This window comes from Sinocyclocheilus anshuiensis, unplaced genomic scaffold (assembly GCF_001515605.1).
Source record: "Sinocyclocheilus anshuiensis isolate Anshui unplaced genomic scaffold, SAMN03320099.WGS_v1.1 scaffold1728, whole genome shotgun sequence".
Classification (NCBI taxonomy): Eukaryota; Metazoa; Chordata; class Actinopteri; order Cypriniformes; family Cyprinidae; genus Sinocyclocheilus; species Sinocyclocheilus anshuiensis.
In genome coordinates this window covers 150,633-173,078 of record NW_015555814.1, presented here as the reverse complement: position 1 = coordinate 173,078, position 22,446 = coordinate 150,633, and the positions used below count along the sequence as shown (strand labels likewise).

At 37.3% G+C, this 22,446-nt stretch overlaps 1 protein-coding gene and 1 pseudogene across 1 annotated transcript; both read right to left on the bottom strand.

Annotated features, from left to right (window-relative positions):
* Window positions 1-9,293: 9,293 nt before the first annotated feature.
* LOC107675153 (uncharacterized) lies at window positions 9,294-12,259 on the bottom strand (annotated as a pseudogene).
* A 4,829-nt stretch (window positions 12,260-17,088) lies between these two features.
* LOC107675152 (uncharacterized) lies at window positions 17,089-21,556 on the bottom strand. Its single transcript, XM_016469399.1, has 5 exons — window positions 21,125-21,556; window positions 19,594-19,803; window positions 18,265-18,384; window positions 18,119-18,200; window positions 17,089-17,354 (listed from the first exon to the last, which is right to left on the bottom strand). Exons 1-5 carry the CDS (start codon window positions 21,554-21,556, stop codon window positions 17,089-17,091), a joined length of 1,110 nt encoding a protein of 369 aa, XP_016324885.1.
* Between the last annotated feature and the right edge of the window lie 890 nt (window positions 21,557-22,446).

Below are 22,446 nucleotides of genomic sequence, written 5' to 3'. Positions count from 1 at the left end.
TAAATATGGATGTCAGGGCAGTCCAGTATAGAGACAAGATGTATTGACAGGTAAAATATGTAACCAAATAAATCCAACAGTCCAACGGAATAAATTGGCTTTGAAATTCACTAAGACGGGAGGTTGGAAAGACCCGGTCCAACCCTGAAATGATGGATGATAGAACAATCATTGGAGAATGACTTGGATAGTGGATGAATTTACACTCCAAAAAAAAAAAATGCCAGAGATTCATATTGCTAGTATCACAAATACCAAACTCCATTTGCGGTAAAGAAAGGCATTACAGGCATAGCATAACAGTTAATGATGTTAAAAAACTATTGTGTACTTGATGTACGTTTGGGTCCCCAGCCCGATTTCCAGGGTGGCGTTGTCTGTATTTAGCACCATAATTGGTGTTGTCTTAATTTTCTAAACATCCAGTAGTGCCACATTAAGGTACTCTTGCAGGTGTATAACACCAGGCTGTATTCTGAAATGTATTAAATTAAACTCTTGGCAAACTAATTAATGTTTAGTGCCCTTGCCTTAGTTGTTATTTACTTGCCAATTCAGCAGACTACAATTAAGTTGGGAGAGTAACAGTGTTGAATAATACATACATTACAAAATAAAAAGCATAAATTATATACAATTATATATTCTACCTGGCAGGGGAGACACCATGAACAAGAAGGTGGTTCACCCAGGGCGAGGCTCGGCCATTGCACTCCGGCCGTGCTGACCCCTGCAAACTCCCCAAATGTGGGCCGACAGGCATGGGGGGTATTCCCCATGAATAAAGGCTCACTGGCAACAGTGGGCTCCGGGATGGCATCCGGCGGCAACCTGTGCTGGTGGTGGGAACTGTCAGGAAATTGGGACGTCTTGTTATGATGTTTTCTGTTTTCTATCATTGGTTTCCACCATCATTCTATGGGTGGAGGTACCTACCTTAAGTGTTTGACCAGAAGACGGTCAACGGTCATTCCAAATGGAGTTGGGGACCCATTACGGCAATCGAGATCTAGCATCGCTAACTCCTTTGGCATGCCCTGCATCCGGTTGTCCTGGCGGTGACAAATGAGTCGACAAATCTTTTCTCTTGCAGAGGAAACCTGCGGCTGCGTATAAATAAGTGTCTATGGCTCATTCTCACCTGTATTGTCGCTTGCGATAGAAGCATGCCAATAAAAAAAATTACATAAATTATAAATAAGCTATTTACTTAACCTAAAGCTAAAAAAAGCTGAGGAGAAAGTTGGAATGTAGCTATTCCACTGAATGGGTGCCATTTCTGTCCCCAGGACATTATTTGTCCAAATAGCATTAAAATTAACTATAAAATACATTTTATTATTAAGCAAAGTGTCCTTCACATTAAGCCAACTGCAAATGTAAAATTTATAATTAAAAAAATTATTAAAAACTACCCAAAACATTGAAAAATAGCATTTTTTTTACATGTCCCCAGTCTCTAACGCTACATTTTAACATGAAATATAATGTTTAAAATCCTTCAGAAATCATTTTCATTTTGCATTTTTGTGTACCTCCATATCCCGTCTGTGCTTTAACCCCTTAACTGTCACCGTCCTGTATACGGGACGCCTAAGTTTACTTGAATATATTACAATTAAATCCTAATCTAATCATGACAAACTATACATTGTTGGAAAGGTCTACGACTCCTAAATAGATATTTTACCACTATTTGTTGTTAAAAAATATGTAGGAACAGTAATGGATTAATTTATGACAAGAGTGCACCTCAAAATATATACATCATAACAGGCGTTCTGACCTTTGTCACAAAAATTCTTCTTCGTTTCCTTTTTCCCTATCACACGTTTTAGTAATCATCATAAATTATATATCATTTCAAAGCTTAAAACCTCCAAATTCATCCTGTGAAAACCATTTTGAAATCGAACACTGCGTTACCTTGGAAATCGTACTTTAAAATCTTTTAGCGGGCTCCTCCCCTGTAGTGGGAGGTGTCATATTTCAAATGTATTACGGTCTTTTAGAATCAAAACTTCTTACTCTTGACAAAATACATATCGTTGGAAAGGTCTGAGTCTCAAGATTTCATATTTGGTGATTATTTTGTCATAGAAGTAATATTGAGAGAGAAATTGATACATGTGTGACAGAAAAATGCATCAAAAAAAATTCAATGGAGTTTGGAGTTTGTGGTATAACGCAAAACAAAATTGCATAGGAACCTCAATGTTTTTTTATCAACTTCAAATTTGGAACACAACTTATTTAGACATATGGCTTTAATTTTATAGCAATTTTGGATTAAAACATATTTTATAAAATATTTATATAAAATAAAAATAGTACAGTACATTTTCTTTACAGTAAATTTAAACTTCTATAACTTTTTTATGCTTTCATTTTTTTAAATGATTTCACTTCTGCAATAATCTGCAGATTATCTTCTTTAAAAAGAGACCAACCTTAGGTCTGTATTCTAAAGCGTTTATGAACTAGATAAAAAAGTTCATCAAGACAAACTTTAGGTTGGCTTGAGAAAGCCTAGCCTGAAAGTTTAAAGCAGTTGTAAAAGCCTGAAGTTTGAAAATTTAGATAGATTAGATAGATGTTGATAACGTTCCTAGCATGATTAGCATTTTTTTAGCATGACTAGCCTGTTACTAGCATATTGGTGGCATGATTAGCAAGTGACTAGCATGTCACTAGCATGATTAACAAGTTACTAACATGTTGCTAGCATTTTTATAGCATGATTAGCATGCTACTAGCATTATTAACAAGTGACTAGCATGTTGCTAGCGTGATTAGCAAGTTACTAGCACGTTTCTAGCATGGTTAGCATGCTACTAGCATGATTAGCATTTCGCTAGGATAGATAGATTTCTAGCATGATTAAGATGTCGCTAGGATAGATAGATAGATAGATAGAAATAGTCAGATGATAGATAGATAGATAGATAAATAGATAGATAGATAGAAATAGTCCGATGATAGATAGATAGATAGATAGATAGAAGGATAGATAGAAATAGTCAGATGATAGACAGATAGATGCAGCTGCTAGAATACCCGTGTGGTTGCTAAGGTGTTGCTAGTCGGTTCCTAGGGTACTTGGCGTGGTTGCTAGAGCGGTTGCTAGGGTACCCGTGGCGGTTGCTAAGGTGTTGCTATGCGGTTGCTAGGGTGTTGCTATGTGGTTGCTAGGGTACCCGGGGCGGTTGCTAAGGTACTCGGGGTGGTTGCTATGCGGTTGCTAGGGTACCCAGGGTGGTTTCTAAAATGTTGCTATGCGGTTGCTAGGGTACTCTGGGTGGTTGCTAAGGCGTTGCTATGTGGTTGCTAGGGTACTTGGATTGGTTGCTAGGGCAATTGCTAGGGTACCGGGGTGGTTGCTAGGGTGTTGCTATGCAGTTGCCAGGGTACTTGGGGTAGGTACCTGGGGTGGTTGCTAGGGTATTTTAAATGTCATATTGGTATTTTCACACACAATACATTTGGCAATGAATACAACATATACTCTGTGGGTTCTGTCTCTTGTTTGTAAAAGCATGAACACCCGTCCCTCCATATGTTGTTTCTACGGCGTGAGGACGCACCTTCTGGGAGGGGGGCGATATGTCACGCCTCTGGACTGTTTGTGTGTGTTTTTCTCCCCATGTGCTCCCCGTGACCCAGTTTCTCCCTTGTTTGATTGTGTTCATTTGGTTCAGGTGTGTCGTGTTAATTGGCCTTGTTTCCCCATGTATTTAAGCCCTAGTCTGTGCAGTCTATGTTTGCCGGGTCTCAAACATCATGTTTGTGTGTTACAGCCATTCCTAGTGTGGATTACCCCCTTGTTTTGGATTTATTAAAGACTGTTTCTCTTATCCACATCTCCGTCATTCTCTCTGACACAGTGCGTGACATAATGCACTTTAAATAAATGACATGTTTTTTATTATTATTATTTCAGTGCAGCGACTACCCTGATCATGCAGCAATGACTCAAAACCTCCTATCAATCACAGAGCAATGCACTAAGAACTGCTCAGAACACCTTCGCAACCTCATAGCATGACTCTGGCAACTGACTTGGCATCATGCCAGCAAGTTTTGAACATGCATGTACCATACTTAAAAAAAACTGTTTAAAAAAACTGTGTAAAAAAAAAGTTCCAGCTGTTTTATCCAGCTAGATCCATATTTTTTTTTCATTATTCCATCTGTCCAGCCATCTCCTATTTACAGCATCTGTGAATAATCAATCAAGTCATCAATGGATGCATCATACACAGGTGTTTGAGGTTGTGTGTTTCCTGCAGTTATGTTCAGATAAGTGAAAGTGACTGATATAATGTGAGTATGTACTTGAGTCTGATTGGCGTCTGCCTGGGGCAGCAGATGTTGGTTGGATGCCGATGCAGAAAACTCTTTACACCAGTGGGGAATGGAGAATATTGTCATTTCCTAACATTCAACCATCTGCAATTACTTACCACATGACTTGTAAGTTTTCTGACACACTGTTAAGCCATGTCTTCTCAAAAGATTGTCATTTTGACTGGCCAAGCGTAGAGTTCATGTAATTGCCATCACTGTTGGTTTTGTACCTGGTTAGAAGTGGAATGCCTAATGCAATTTAATAAGGGCCATTTCCCAATTAATCCCTCAGCTGAAGTCCCACCAAACACCCTAAACTAGACCAGAGTGGTTTCTGTCACAGTGAATCAATGGTCATTGTAAGAGCAACCGACCCAAGGCAGAAAAGGTAAAGTGAGTATGATGAGCACATTTATGCTTGTTTCGATCAGAATGAGAGGTCAGGACAGAGGTGACTTCTTACATCAGTTGTAAGTGTCTTTCACATCCATTTTTTTTTTTTTTTTACAGAACATTCTGGAAGTGCCCTAATGACTTGAGCCTGACTTGAGGAGGGAACAGGCCTCTGCTCCTTCAGTACCCTGAGAGTCTGAATCACTGTAGGACATAAAGGCCACGGCACACTCAGACATGATGGATTCTCTCTCTCATCAGAGTGACAAATGGAGCCAAAATGCCTAATGATTCCACAGAGAATTGCATGAAAAGCAAAACTATTTTGTAAGACATACAAAAATATTTGTGGTCGGGGTTCATTTGTCAGTTTTTGTCTCCTTTGTCAACTTCTTATTTATTATCTGCTAAACTGCTTAGCTAAATGACGTACATGCAGCATGAAAATGTAAGGTATTTAATAGCAAAAGAAAACATTACCAAACATATATAATCTTAACATTATATTATATTATATTATATTATATTATATTATATTTATTATATTATGCTTGACAGATCATTAGTTAATATGGGCCAATGATGTGATGCTGAGATCTATTCATTTGTTTAACCCCTTAAATGTTGCCGTCCCGTATACGGGATGCCTAAGTTTACTTCAATATATTACAATTAAATCCTAATCTAATCATGACAAACTATACATTGTTGGAAAGGTCTACGACTCCTAAATAGATATTTTACCACTATTTGTTGTTAAAAAATATGTAGGAACAGTAATGGATTAATTTATGACAAGAGTGCACCTCAAAATATATACATCATAACAGGCGTTCTGACCTTTGTCACAAAAATTCTTCTTCGTTTCCTTTTTCCCTATCACACGTTTTAGTAATCATCATAAATTATATATCATTTCAAAGCTTAAAACCTCCAAATTCATCCTGTGAAAACCATTTTGAAATCGAACACTGCGTTACCTTGGAAATCGTACTTTAAAATCTTTTAGCGGGCTCCTCCCCCGTAGTGGGAGGTGTCATATTTCAAATGTATTACGGTCTTTTAGAATCAAAACTTCTTACTCTTGACAAAATACATATCGTTGGAAAGGTCTGAGTCTCAAGATTTCATATTTGGTGATTATTTTGTCATAGAAGTAATATTGAGAGAGAAATTGATACATGTGTGACAGAAAAATGCATAAAAAAAAATTCAATGGAGTTTGGAGTTTGTGGTATAACGCAAAACAAAATTGCATAGGAACCTCAATTTATTTTATATCAACTTAAAATTTGGAACACAACTTATTTAGACATATGGCTTTAATTTTATAGCAATTTTGGATTAAAACATATTTTATAAAATATTTATATAAAATAAAAATAGTACAGTACATTTTCTTTACAGTAAATTTAAACTTCTATAACTTTTTTATGCTTTCATTTTTTTAAATGATTTCACTTCTGCAATAATCTGCAGATTATCTTCTTTAAAAAGAGACCAACCTTAGGTCTGTATTCTAAAGCGTTTATGAACTAGATAAAAAAGTTCATCAAGACAAACTTTAGGTTGGCTTGAGAAAGCCTAGCCTGAAAGTTTAAAGCAGTTGTAAAAGCCTGAAGTTTGAAAATTTAGATAGATTAGATAGATGTTGATAACGTTCCTAGCATGATTAGCATTTTTTTAGCATGACTAGCCTGTTACTAGCATATTGGTGGCATGATTAGCAAGTGACTAGCATGTCACTAGCATGATTAACAAGTTACTAACATGTTGCTAGCATTTTTATAGCATGATTAGCATGCTACTAGCATTATTAACAAGTGACTAGCATGTTGCTAGCGTGATTAGCAAGTTACTAGCACGTTTCTAGCATGGTTAGCATGCTACTAGCATGATTAGCATTTCGCTAGGATAGATAGATTTCTAGCATGATTAAGATGTCGCTAGGATAGATAGATAGATAGATAGAAATAGTCAGATGATAGATAGATAGATAGATAAATAGATAGATAGATAGAAATAGTCCGATGATAGATAGATAGATAGATAGATAGAAGGATAGATAGAAATAGTCAGATGATAGACAGATAGATGCAGCTGCTAGAATACCCGTGTGGTTGCTAAGGTGTTGCTAGTCGGTTCCTAGGGTACTTGGCGTGGTTGCTAGAGCGGTTGCTAGGGTACCCGTGGCGGTTGCTAAGGTGTTGCTATGCGGTTGCTAGGGTGTTGCTATGTGGTTGCTAGGGTACCCGGGGCGGTTGCTAAGGTACTCGGGGTGGTTGCTATGCGGTTGCTAGGGTACCCAGGGTGGTTTCTAAAATGTTGCTATGCGGTTGCTAGGGTACTCTGGGTGGTTGCTAAGGCGTTGCTATGTGGTTGCTAGGGTACTCGGGGTGGTTGCTATGCGGTTGCTAGGGTACCCAGGGTGGTTTCTAAAATGTTGCTATGCGGTTGCTAGGGTACTCTGGGTGGTTGCTAAGGCGTTGCTATGTGGTTGCTAGGGTACTTGGATTGGTTGCTAGGGCAATTGCTAGGGTACCGGGGTGGTTGCTAGGGTGTTGCTATGCAGTTGCCAGGGTACTTGGGGTAGGTACCTGGGGTGGTTGCTAGGGTATTTTAAATGTCATATTGGTATTTTCACACACAATACATTTGGCAATGAATACAACATATACTCTGTGGGTTCTGTCTCTTGTTTGTAAAAGCATGAATGTGAAGGCAATAATACAATCACATACTGTCAAATGGGTAAGGCTTTACAACACTATACATTTATTAATATATTTTAAAAATAATAGGTAAATGTCCTTTATTAGGGAGTGGACTAAGTAACCCATAAAACAATGCGAATGACGTCGCAAAACTTGGCAGACGTAACATTTACATTTAGTCATTTAGCAGACACTTTTATCCAAAGCGACTTACAAATGAGGGCAATAGAAGCAATCAAAACCAAGAGCAACAATATGCAAGTGCTATGACTCGGTCTAATACAGTACACATAGCAAGTTTTTTTTTGTTTGTTTTTTTAAACACGGATGCAACTTTAAGAGTGAGTAACATACTATTTAAATATGTAAAAGACTCAGAGTTGATGAACAGGATCGAATTAGTTTTCCCTTATCGTCAGTGCTCCACACTCCATTCCAGTAGGTGGCGCCATAAGCTAGTTTGCCAACCAACCGCCCTTAAACGCAGAATAAGAAGAAGAATGGCAGACGCAACGCAACGTTCACTCCTCGCTGTATTTTGAGAGAGGTTAGTAATTGTTAAGTATGTTTCTAAATCAGGTTGTTTTATTAAGTTAGTAAGTTATTTCATTGGCATTTTACGTTACAATGGAAAGTAAATTAGGTCTTTCGTGTCCTTTTTCGGTTAAACGTGCTACAAGTGGCACACGCCCTTATCATAGCCGCCCGCGACTCCGCAAGTGGTAATCATAGCATGCTCCAGTGTAAATAATACGGCAATATGTAATCAATTTTATTGCAATTTAAAACCAGAGGATGTTAATAGAGGAGCATGTAGAACGGATTTTTCTAACGATTCAGAGCGGTATGGTTTGTTTTTGTCATGTTCTTATACATTTTAGATATTATCTTTTATTTAATCATGGTATCTGCTGGGAAAACTATGTTAATACACAGGGGGTACATAAGTGGTACGCAGGTGCGCATGCGCGACCAAAATAAAAAATGCACAATAAGTTCTGACAGCGCATTTGCATACCGACATGGTTGACAGCTGTTAATGCACAATTGCCATTTTAGATTGACAAACTGTACTGTATAAGATTTCTATTAAAAAACGTTTTCAAAGCACAATGCAAAACTGTGACATTTAGTTAACTCGGAAGCGCATGTACAGTACTTGCCGGCAACCCGCCGAAATAAAAGCCTGCTGATTTTAAGTTTGAAAATGATGAAAATTCATATAAAAAAAAGTCGTAGTATATATTAGCATTTTATTTTTAAGTTTACTATAAAATAATTGTATAATAAAATATAATAGTATTATCACACATTTAGTTTATTATTTTATTTAAAAAAATAGTTAAATAATATTATCACTCTTATTAATTTATTATAAAATAATTGTATTTGTATTTATTACTCCCATTTAATTTGAAATATAATAGTATTATCACACTTTATGATTTAGTTTATTTTATTTAAATCTAAAATAAAGTTCAATTATATTATCAATCTTATTAATTCATTTTTTTATAGTTATATTTAATGGATCAAACTATGTGCAGTGTGAGGACCAAACCAAATCTCCCGGTTGAAAAACTTATATGCACCCCAATACAAACAGTTCTGCGGAGATAACTACTTGCACGTTTCAGACACAGGTCCAGAGTGGAAACCTGGTTGCTTACTGGAAAAGTAAAATCATTTTGAAAGTGATTCCAACAATATCGTTTCTCTTTGTCTTTATCGTTATAGTTGCGGTGTGGACTCTGCTATTCTTTAATATTGAGAACGATTTTTAGAACTATATCTTTATCGTCCTTGGTGTGAACGGGCCTTAATAATAAATTAACTGATTTAAGTATTAACAAAAGAAATATCTACAACACGCTGATGAATGTGCTTAATGCCTAATTTTACAGGCAGGCTTTCGATGAGCTCCTCCAAACTGCCATGGTAGAGGTCAGGCGGGACTGAAAACTCCTCGAAGTCGCTGCTCAGCAGAGTGAGTCTGTCTTCCTCATTGGAGACACCCACAATCTCCACCACAGCAGTGACTGCCTCTCTCTCAGCAATCTAGATTTGAACAAAAATACAATTTAAACTTCTGTAAGTGTACATTCCTTTAAAAGCACAATGATTTTACGAGCTTATTGATATTTCAGTGGCATTTAACTAGTAGAGTGCAATCAAATATATGAAATTTGAAACCGAAATATAGCAACAAGTGGTTAATATTACAAATGTAATACTATGTTAGTCAAAAGTTCTATTTGGTGCTTTTATCTTAACTGATTATCAGTACGCTTACGTGGACAACACTACTCCGATATTAACCTGATTAAAAGAATACTCTGAAACAGTCATTTTTGAGTACCTTAATCCGGCTAAACTCATACTTGAAGTAAACCAATTGAATTAAGATGTGAAGTGTTCCTATTTTAGTGGAATTATCGAGGTGCATTGTAGACATGTACACACCTCAATGACACTACTAACATTGCATGGGAGTTTTTGACACATTTTGCGACAGGACACACACACACACACACAGCAGTGATCCACCGTTAATCAACAAATGAGAGCAACAATCAGCTTGTAACACTCCAAAGAGAAAGGAAAACTTGAAATCGCATCATATGACCCCTTTAATGCTTTCATAAAATTGAAATGAAACATCCAAAACTGCATATGGTACCATAACAAAGATTTATAAGGTAAATAATTTATTAACTTGTCAACACGAGAACGTGTCAGTATGTTTCTAAACGAGCTAGATGCTAATAAGAGTTCAATCCTTCTGCCGTTCAATCCTCCCTCTGCTGACATTTGCTACAATACGTAATGTATATAGGCTTTTAATATTATATATACTATATTGGCCCGAATATAAGACGACCCTGATTATAAGACGACCCCCCTTTTTCCAGATGTACCTTTTGGAAAAAGGCTTTTTAAAAACCAAATCTTGTTTTTTCTCAGTAAAACACATTTTGTCTTCAATTATTTTCATATTGCATATTTTTCCTATTTTAATTTTTGTTTTGAAAGTATGGTAAAAACTGGTAAAATGTACCAACAATCACATTTAAAAAATATACACTTTTTGATATACCATTAAAGAAAAAAACAGGTAGCCCATCTGAATTAGGACATTTAGGCTATCCATCTAATAGTAGCCTACCAAAATCTTATTAACAGTAGAAGTTAAATCTTACTGTCATCTTCAAATCTGGGTACTGTCTTACGTTTTAAAATCACAAAGGGAGTTTGGTCCCATCAGGCTAACGTGACAGTCACGACTCATGCAGCTGTAAGGTTTTCTTTCTTTTGTTTTTACTCGCGATCTTTACAACACGCATTACATTACGTATTTCATGGCACACTCGTTTTATGCGTATTTGGCGCCACCTATTGTTGTGGGTGTATTATTGACATGTCAAAGTCTAGACCCTGAATATAAGACCACCGTGTTTTTTCAGATGTATTTCCAAGAAAAAAACATTGTCTTATATTCGGGTCAATACGGTAATATATTTTGTTTTGTTTGAACCAGTTACTATTGCCTCATTGCTATTATATTTGTACTTTAAGCCATTTTAAAGGCTATTGTTCACTTAGGTTTGTTTAAAAAAAAAAATCAAATTACTTGATTAATCAAAATTAATCAATCAATTACTCGATTAACAAAATAATCATTAGTGACAGCCCTAAAGTCCAATATTGTGCATCCCTAGTTCTAGAGAAACAGCATTATTTATGTACCTTTATGGATGTATATGTTGAGGAGTTTAGTTTGCCTTGTCCATTTTCTTTTATGAGTGCCTTAAGGTGTGTGAGCTCCACCTCATCTCCAAAGTAGAGCTCACTCAAGGCCTCGTCGCGCCAAAGTGAAACCTCCAGGACCTTCTGGCCACAACTAAGGCGCAGGTCCAAGATGGGGACACGGCCCTCCTGGACCATTGTCATTCTCACCGGTTGTATCTGCAGAATAATAAGCCAACGGGTAAGTTATTCAGGACAAATCACACTCGTTCTGAATGTGCAGTTACTTTATATTTGAGCAGTTTATTTTTACTAATTTAAATTTCTAGTACTCATTCCGGGGGCTTCAGATTCCCCAGCATTTAAGCTCTTCACAAAGACTTGATAATTGTTGTTGAACTCTTTGCATAAGTGAAAATAACTGTAATGGAACTGTTGGACTGGGAAGTGCTTGATGGCACACAGCAGAGCAGACTAAATAAAAAGAAATTATTAAATATTAGGCTATTGTCCACCAAACTGACTGAAGAACTTGGAAAATGATCAGTGAGCCACATGCATTTTTTACTGATACAGTGTTTTAAACTGAGTCACAATGTATTGCCATCTTTTGTGTTTCTGCAGAAGAAAGTCAGTCATGTGGGTTTGCAACTTCATGTGGGTGAGTAATTAAAAGTGATTCTGAATTTTCATCTGTATTTAAGCAACAGAGTAATGCAGATTTATTTCCAGATAATTAATTAACAGCATTAAAATAACTCACTTTCTCAACTTGGCCTTGGATGCTCAAGTAATCCCCCCTAGAAAAGATGTCTGCCTCTTCTCCAGTGAAGGGATGGGATGGTGGACAGAGGAAGTCTTTTGCAGCCTTTTCGGCTGCATCCGACAAGGCAAGTGGTGCTGCCCTGAATTTGCTTGATGTCTGACCAAAATATACATTTTGGCGGCCATACTTAGCATTAACTGTAACATTTTTTTAGAAAATATGTCACCCCCTCCTCAAATTCTGAAAATCTTCCAAGACTTGTTGATGTGTAGACGTTTGTGCCATTGGTCATAGCTGACCATACATGGCTATAAAAAGGACTTACAGATGAGGAACATCACAAGCAATCTGTCATAAGAAGGCTCCACAAAAGTATAAATTAGAGATTAAAAGTTTTGCATTAAACATTCAGCATGACCGTTCATCCTGATAGATAGATTGACAGATAGATAGATAGAATAATAGATCGATAGAGATAGAAATAGTCAGATGACAGATAAATAGATAGATAGAAATAGTCAGATGCTAGATAGATAGATAGATAGATTTCAGACGTATGGATTCAAGGCCTGGAAAGTACTTGAAAACAAACATAGGTCCTTGAAAGTGCTTGAATTAAATTTGAAATACATTTTGTTTATGGCGCTATTTCAAAAATTGTCCTATATGTTCTGTCAGACAGAACGAAACAGCACTAATGATTGGGGTGGAGATGGGGTAGCGCGAAAAACAAAACGTGTTTGTTGATGCAGCCTAGAGCCCTGAGCGGGACATTTTTCTTAAGCCCGCTCCCGCTGAATTTCTGACCGTTACCACCCGCTCCCGCAAACATTCTAATATTGTGTATTATAGAGGGATTCAAGTTTTCCGTCGCTACGACGGATTTCCGTCAATTGGAAAAAATGAGGGGAAAAGAAACATGTAGCGCATTGTTGTTGTTCTGCCGGCACACCAAAAATCATCCCGCCACGGCTGCAGCTTCTCATGACGCCGCTCGCATCATTCACAGTCGGGTTATTAGCAGGGAACACAGAGCAGGACTTGAATTTCGGCGCGGGATTGCGGCTATACATAACAATTGTACTCATTCCCGCGGGTTCCACGCTTATAACACGATGACAGATGACGGGTTCAATAAACAAGTACTGCCTGATTTTGCTCTATTTCATCAACGAAAATTGTTCCAAATAAAGTAACAGCTGAGCTGCTGCGCATCTCTAAAAGCAAACAGCGGTGTTTAATTCATTCAATGAAAGTGCGTTTTTGAACGAATCTAGTGAGTCAGTGATTCATGATTACCCATTCATAAAGACTTGTTTCATTCCTGAATGAATCAGCCGTTCAAACTAATCAATTAAATGAATGATTCAGTGATAAAAATCAGTGACTTGCCGCCACCTGCTGGCGGATTTAGTTTCATATTTAGGTAGCCTATAATTTCAGTTATTTAAATCATTTAATATTTCTATTTTCAAAATGTTATATTTAAAACATTAATCTCAACATGAATTTATGAATTTAATTGCACTCATGCCACCTCTGAGCCTCATTAAACGTCTGAAAATGTACCTACAAGCCACTTTTGTGTTCTTCTGTGCACCCTCTTTAGTACTAATTTCATATGATTGGCAACTTATTTGTCTTATTCTACTTCTTATTATATTGTTTAAAAAATAAATGTTAAAAAGCTTATAAACATAAATTTTTTAATTTGACGGATGAAAATGATACCATTGCAAAGGTAAAAAAAAAAAAACGCCCCTGTAAATCACTTTGAGTCAAATATCACCTCATATTAGGAAGGCTAATTTTTGATCAGAATTTTTGATTATTGATCAGAAGGTGCTCCTAAAAAGAAAAGTAAGCATAGAGCCATGTGTATCAGTATATTAGATCCTGCATGAGGTCTTAAAGAGACAGCAGCCTAAATAAACCTGCTGCTGCCTTTCATTATACAGTGAAGACTATCCAGTGTTATTTTACAGTTTAATAGATTATAGTTAAACCTAACTGAAAACAGTTATTGTTTTTGTTTGTGCTATTGATTGTCGTTAATTTATTTGTTCTTATTTTATTATTGTTTGTGCTATTGATTGTCATTAATTTATTTGTTCTTATTTTATTATTTACTATTTACTTGTCTTTTTTTAGTTAAAATAAATTCAATTCTGAGTGCATGTGATTCTTGGGTGGGGAGGGGGCGTGGTCCATGAGAAATAGTCATGCCACCACAGCTGGAAAAAAATCCTAGGAAACACTGCATGGCACATCAGGGAGCCGCTATCAATATGCGGGGTATGAAATCGCATTTGAATGAGCGCTCGCTGTTCACTTTCACTTTCAATTTTGCGATCACACGCACTCTGTGTAAAGGGAGCACATCTTTCACCACGTGCATAGTTATTAGGCACGTTGATATTCTGATCATATTTTTTTCCAAGCGTGGCAGAGTCTTAACTTTGATAAAGAATATCTCTTTGACTTTAGTCTTTGCAACATCAGGGATCTTATCTATGCACAATCAGCTTGTAACACTCCAAAGAGAAAGGAAAACTTGAAATCACATCATATGACCCCTTTAAGACAGATTTCAGTAAGTTGGCTTGAGAAAGCCGGACCAGAAAGTTTGAAAGAGTTTACAAATTTTAAGAAGTATAAAAAGTTTCAAAAGTTTTTAAAAATGTTCAAGTTGGATGGTTTTCAGCCTGAAATAGTTTGAAGTTTAAAATAGTTTTACAAGCTTAAGGCAATACAGTCTGACAGAGATAGATAGATAGATAGATAGCGTTAAAATTGATTGAATGGTAAGATTTAGAAACACATGCAAAAGATAAAAGTTTCACTCTGTGATCTTAAACTTTGCAACTAATCCACGAATCACATGCGTGCCGAACCGTGGGCCTGTTCTATACAGATCACGGACTTTACAAGGCACCCTGGTTGGGAAAGACTGGATTTATAAATGTTGCATGCAATTTGTCTCATTGGAGGTAGGATATTCGGAGTTCTATGTGGGTTTTTTCAAACGGAACGCACACGCAGGTTGGGGTGTCTTCTCGGAACTCTGTCCGCTTCGCTCAACACGAAGTTGAGAATTCAAGATGGCTGCTCCCACCGTGAAACGTAAGTGAAAGTTATAAATACTATAATTTTTTTTTTATTATAAAGCTTCTGTTATATTCCCATGTCATTATTGAGTCATACTCTCATTCTTGCCCAACCTCTATCTGCGAACATGTTGCTATGGTGTATGTGTCTGCAGTTACAAAATGTGGTGCAATGCTTTGTTTTTGCTAACAATGCTAATGCTAACATGAGTGAACTCAATTACATTAGGCGTGTTCGACTTGAAGCAGCGCTGCACATCATAGTTTAGCGAGAGCGATTCGAAAGCAGGCAGTGCCTCAACAGGCGGCCCATCTGCATTAATTTTTATCATAACATGATTCTACTTCACAACATCAGTCGAGTGTTTGAAATAACCTCATTTTGTGAGCTGATGTGCGGTTTTCATCACAGAATGAGGCAGAGATAATATATTCTATACGGTAATAAAGGCTATGTTGATTAGCTTTGGAATATAAATAAACTTTATTAATATGAAAATACCAGATAAACCATATATTGTCGCGTCGTATGTTTACTGTCATATACTGTTGGATATTTAAATAAATAGCAAGACCGCAAACGAATTCAATCAACCAAGCAATCTTGTTCATAAATGACAGGATTCATATGTCTATTAAAATCAAATCTGTTGCCGCTGACCAGAGAGAGCAGTTTATGTACATTAGAAACATCTTTACAAAGTATTTTGTATCGTTATTTCTGTGTTACAGACATTCAAATAATCACATAAGTACTGGGATAAAAGGTTAGCTCGGATATAAACACCACAGAAGCGATCAAAATAGAATACACCTTTATTAAAGTGAGGATTGTATCAATTACAACGTATTGCCAGCTGGTGGAGACAAGTGACTTAAAATGAGATTCAGAAAACGTTGATTCATTAAGGAATGAAACAAGTTAAGTCTTTATGAGCAAGTTATGAATCATTTGTTTTAACTTTTTTTTTATCAATTCGTTGAATATTGTATTTTATAAATAGACTGCAGCAATTTTAAATAGAAACTCTTTAAAAAATTACGTTATTTTGTTTAGTTGTCTTTTTTTCATAATCATGATGGGAGAACAGTGATATCTATTTTAAAAATAAAATATTGATACAATATAGTTAATATAAATATGAAAAATAATACTTCTTTCTAAAGAAATGTGTGAACTATATTTGCTCAAGAATGTTTTGAGTTTTAGCATTTTGAGTTTATGTACGAAAGTATTTTTTTACATCAATATAGTAAAACAAACTTTTAATCCAATTTTTTGTTCTAGCAAAAAACAATTCTAAATCAGTAAATCTGCAAATATTGTCTTAAATAAAGCCTGATGATGCAAATTGTAATTTGTGGCCCTTCACATTTTATGTAGTTTAAATACGGCCCGCTTGGCCTCTGAACTTGAGTACCCCTACAAACACCGATCGGTCTGCACGGTGCTGCTTCAAGTCGAACACACCTATTTTTCTGACTTCTCTAGAGGAACGCGGCCCACTTGGATGTGATGTTATTCCCAGCCTCGACATCCGAGGTCAATCGACCGCAGCATTCATTGTTATTTTTGGCCTGTCTGTTAGCTTTAATACTTTAACTCTTAATACTTTAGGTTTCTACAGCATTAAGGGTTTATCTATAAATGTATGTGTGGTGGGGAGGTATGAAATGATCAGACTTAGTAATTGTGCAATGCAATTAGGAATTTATCATTTAGAACTAGGAATTACACAAATAAATAATCTGCAATCATGCAAAGTATTAAAGTGGTACTAAGAAGAACAAATAAGAAATTAAACATTATTTAAACTATAAACAAAATGATTGAACGTTACACAATATCACTTACAAAAATATAAGAAGGTTGAATTTATTAAGTTATTTAGTGAGTTTATTCAAGTTAAGTTATTTAGATTAAATCACAGAAAAGTAAAAAAAAAAAAAACATGAGAAAACGGTAAAAAACAACAAACTGAACCAATGTCTTTTTTCCAAAGTGTAATCAGCATTAGTTGATTGGATCGAGGGATTCCATGCTCTCAGCTGGGTCCAGGGATTCCTTGTCTCCATCTAGTGATTCCCCACTCTGATCTAGATCTATGGATGCCGCAGCCTGAAGTGGATCAGGTGATTCCCCACTCTGACTGGGATCTATGGATGCCCCATCCTGAAGTAGATTCAGTGATTCCTCACTTTTAGGTGAATCCAGGCATTTTATGTTAAGGACATGGCTTTGTATATGCCGAACTTTCAGTTTCAGTGGTAGTTGGTTTACTTAAGCCGGGCTCACACTACAGGAGTTTTAAAATCCTAACCGATTATGAAATCTGGTTGCAGCACACACACAAGGAGAATCTTTGCAGATTATCTTCCCTCAACTCCGTACGATTTTCGGATAAACTCAATCGTGACGTGCCAGAGCTCACGACGTTCCGACCTTCAGAATCGCACCGTGTACGCCCGCCTTTAAACATGCACACACTACAAGATTTTAACATCTTAGCGCATCACACACTACACGATATTATTAAGATTATCATGCCAGAAGGAGCGCCTCACGTGACCTCACGCAGCAGATGTCATTGATATTTCAGGGATGTTTACATATGTTAGCTAGCGTGCTAGCTGATTTCTACACTCACCGGGTACATTCAAAACTGAGGCGATTTGACTCCAGCACTTCTCTTTCTCCTTACGGTTGTGATACGTTTTCAACACATTATACAGACAGTCGTGTTACTATAAAACGTCAAGAAGCAGTTTCCTCCATCTCCACTATCCAATGGAGCTAGACAGTCGTGTTACTATAAAACGTCAAGAAGCAGTTTCCTCCGTCTCCGCTATCCAACGGAGCCGTACAGCAGATGTTTTGCGGTCGCGCATTGGCTATTGTGAAAGTACTGACGTAATCTTATAGCCGTCATCATCCCGATTTCAATCCTAAATATCAAACATGTTTGATATGATCGGGGCGGCCCCGATTTGTGTGCGAGCAGATCGGGAGCTGCAAGATTTGATCTGTGAACGCCTCACATTACCAGATAATCCGCAACGAACATCAGACCGATCGAGGTGCTCGACATGATTTTTGGTCCGATTATCGGGAGGGGGAAATCGGGGCTAAATCGGGCTAAAAATCCTATAGTGTGAGCCAGGCTTAAGTCGTCAGGGACTTAATTCTTGCATAGAAATGGGCTGGGACAACATAGTCGTCCAGCCTACTGTCGAGAAGGATGAGCTTTTCATTTTTTTCTGACACCCCAGTTATCGCAAGCTCTTCCTCCTGGATCTGCTGGTCAATAATCTGGAAAAGAATAAAAACAATTCACATGTAGGGTAAAGGTTAGTGTTTTGGTAACAATGTAGTCTTAGGCCACTAGTATTTTCAGCAGCTAAAAATGGTCTTTTGCTGTAGCCCAGGGGTAGGCAAGTTCGGTCCTAGTCCAGGGGTAGGCAAGTTCGGTCCTAGTCCTGCAAAGTTCAGCTCCAACCCTGAAAAAAAAAAAACTCACCTGCCTATAGCCTTAGTAATCCTGAAGACATTGATTAGCTTGTTCAGGTGTGTTTGATTAGGGTTGGAGCTGAACTCTGCAGGACTGCGGCTCTCTAGGACCGAACTTGCGTACCCCTGCTGTAGTGTGTCAGTAGGAAATGTCACTTTACATTTCTAAATTTGTCTGAAGAACTGCGTCTCCAAGATGCTTCAAGAAACCTACCTGCAAAGCTACAGTACAGTTAAAGTTTTAGGCACTTGTGTAAAAATGCTGTAAAATGAGGATGCTGTCATAAATAGATGTTCTTTAACAATTAACTTCTATTAACTAAATGAGATCAACATTTGGTGTGAGCATCCTTTGCGTTTAAAGCAGCTTTTGCCCTAGGTGCACTTGAGCAGAGTTTCTCAGGAGCTTTGCAGGTAGGTTTCTTGAAGCATCTTGGAGACGTTGGCACAGTTCTTCTGGATTGAGTCTGTCTCAGTTTGTTCTGTTTCTTCATGTCACTCCAGACAGACTGATGATGATCAGATCAGATCTCTGTGTGTGCATGTGTGTATATATATATATATACACACACACACATTATTTACGAGTGATATATAATTGTTAACAAGGGCTGTAAGTGAAAAATACCTTATGGTGTGCATCATTTTTTAGCAGGTTTTCTTTTACGGGTAAAATGCACTAAAAAAGAGATTTAACTCCCACTGAGAAGTCAAGAATTATGTATGTCAAGGTCATGTAAATTACAGTATGAAAACCAGTATTAATCTGCCAGTTTTACATATTTATTTCTGTATTTTTTTTGTTTCTTATACAATATTTAGTTTCAAACTATTAAAATGTCAATTGTCAAACTGCATAGTTACATTTTAATTAAATTACTTTTCAGACAGTTTAACTTATACTGTTAATTAGTACATTTTGTACTGTCCATTGAAGGTTAACCAGTCAATATGAGCAACCCTATTCTGAATATTTGTGTGGATGAGTGTTGTGCAGCATATATTGTGTACCTTGACAGTTGTGTGGTTGGAAGAGGCAAATTTGCCCTTTCCATCTGGTGTTATGGTGGCCTTTAGGTCGGTGAGCTCCACCATGTCCCCAACATACAGCTCACTTAGTGCCTCTTCTCTCCACAGTGAAATATCTTGTACTGTGGAACCGCATTTAATCCGCAGATCCAGGATGGGCACCTGTCCTCTGGTCATCCTGGCCACTTCTACCTGGAAAATGACACACAGGTGAGGACAATACAGGTGAGGATTGCTTCTCAGTGCTGGTCCAGGAATCCCTCAACACTGAATATTTTGAGTGTATTCCTTACGTATTCCCAATCAAGATTAATTCACCTAAATTGTGTATGTCAGATAAGCTTGTTAGCGGACTCCAGGACCATGATTGAGAAACACGAGTACAGGAGGGGCTTTTGCACTGGGTAGTTATAGGAACTAGGTTTCGGGATTACAGAGATGGAATGTAGGCATATAAGTTAGACGATTGAAAAAAGAAAAAGGAGGGCTACATATCATCGAGGCTGAGAAAATAACACAACACCGCAGACAATGGTGACAGATAAGTGTTATAAACATTAGCATTTTTGTACACTTATGTCTTGTAACACTTTAAAATACAGTGTAGTTGTTTCTTATGGCATGCAATAAGTTTAGACCCTATTCTGACCCTAAAATCATTCCCAGTTCCTGCGGGGCGCACATGCCAAAAAGTTAGTATGCCCACCAATACAGTAGTTCAAGGAATTATGAAAATGTTCCTCCAGTGGAAAAGCCCCTTATAGCTTATAGTCAGTGGCGTGTCCACAAGTGTGGCACGGGGTGGCAACTGCCACCCTTAAAATGAGCTTTGCCACCCCAGTTGCCACCCCAAAGCAGCGTATGGGATCGAAGTGCATTGAGAGCGGAGCAGCGTGATTTTAACTGAAGCGGGGATCTTTTGAAAGTCGGAGAATTCTGGTTTTCGCTCGCTCTCAGAGTGCTCCACTACCGCTCAATCACTAGCACAATTAATGCCATAACTATAGATGTTCTAAACTAGTTCTGCCTACAAGGATTGTACTGCACGCACACATGTACAGACACATAATCGTGCTCTCACAAATGCAATCAAATAAATGTAATTTTACTGTGCTTCTATGTATCTGATTTAATAACCGATAAAATAACTGACGAAAATGTAGCTACTGTCATTTCATCCTTCCAAACAAAATTCACACTTCAAAAAGCTGCAATGACAGATTTAACTTTTAATTCTGATAACCTTTGAATCGTTTAATGCACACTTACTTAAAGGAAAGAAAATAACACATTCATTTTTTGTTGGTTATCATCAATGCGTGTTTGTGTGAAAACCCCCTTTGTAATTGTTAACATTTTCAAAAGTAACTGTAGGCTAATTTAATTTGCTCTTGCCCCCTCTTTGCCACCCCATGTATAAAATCCTGGACACGCCCCTGCTTATAGTTAATTATATAATTACAGTTATAGATAACTGTGCTACATATTCAGTTATGCTTTTAAAGTCACTCACTTTTTCTATCTGCCCCTGGAGACTAAGGTAGCTCCTATTTGAGAAGATGTCATCTTCGTCACCAGTCTTTAGTGGGGAAGGTGGACAGAGGGCCTCTTTTGCTGCTCTCTTGGCCTCCTCCGTTATGGCCAGTGGAGTCGTTTTAAATGTAATTGTTGCTTGATTGACAAACAAGCATGGCCGCCCATATTTTTGTGAGAGGGTGAAGTTCTTAACCACGTATGACTGCCCCTCTTCGAATTCTGGGTCACTGCCATTTCTAACCGACAGATATACCGTCTCTCCATCGGTTAGTGCACAAAAAGTGGTGAACTTATATGTGCTGACATGTATTTTATTCCTGGCCCTCCCAAATTTCAAAGCCTTTTGGCTCCTGCAGGTGGCAACACACCTGATGCGAAGTGGTGCTGGGCAACTGTAGGGGATCATCATCCTAAGAATGAGACAAAAAAAGAAAGAGGGTATTGTTTAAAAATATATGATATAACTTTTATTGTATGGACATAAAATGTGGTCAAAATTTTAATCTGTGCTGTCAGAGACTATCAAACTATGACTCATTTAGTAAACTCTGTCAAGATATCTTCGTATTTTAAAAGTCGTTGAAAACATAAGTTTGCATCAAAACATCACTCATTATATGACTATCTATTTCAAATGAATGCTGTTCTTTTGAACTTTCTATTCGTCAAAGAATCCTGAATTTTTTTGATCATGTTTTCACAAAAATATTAAGCAGAATAGTGGTTTTCAACAATGATAATATTAAAATGTTTCTTGATCATCAAATCAGCATATTAGAATGGTTTCTGAAGGATCATGTGACACTGAAGACTGGAGAAAACACTGAAACCTCAAGAATACAACACACTCAGTCAACACGTACATCAAGACTGAACAGACACACACCTTATCGGAGAGCTGCAAGATTCTGGGTAAATAAAATCTTGTGTATGTGTAGTTTTCATGACCACTTTTTATTTTTTTTACCTCCAGAATGGCCTCAAGAGGCAATCCATACAGCAGAGGAGAGCCGATCCGGGTGCGCTGCGTGGGCTTGCGTACCAGCAGCAGAACTGTCTCTTTTAAAAAATAAAAGCCCAATAAAACGAGAGTCACCAGGGATGGAAAGAGAGATTAATTGTGCAGTGTAGTCAGATTTTTTATTAACGGGAGTTTTTACGAGATTAAACTGACCTTTTTAGTAGCCTAGTTTAGTAACCCTTTTTTTGTTTTTTGTTTTTTACAAGATAACTTGCGAAGTCTTGATTTACTACTAATGCGTAAAATAGAAAAAAAAAATGCATAAACGCATCTCCGAC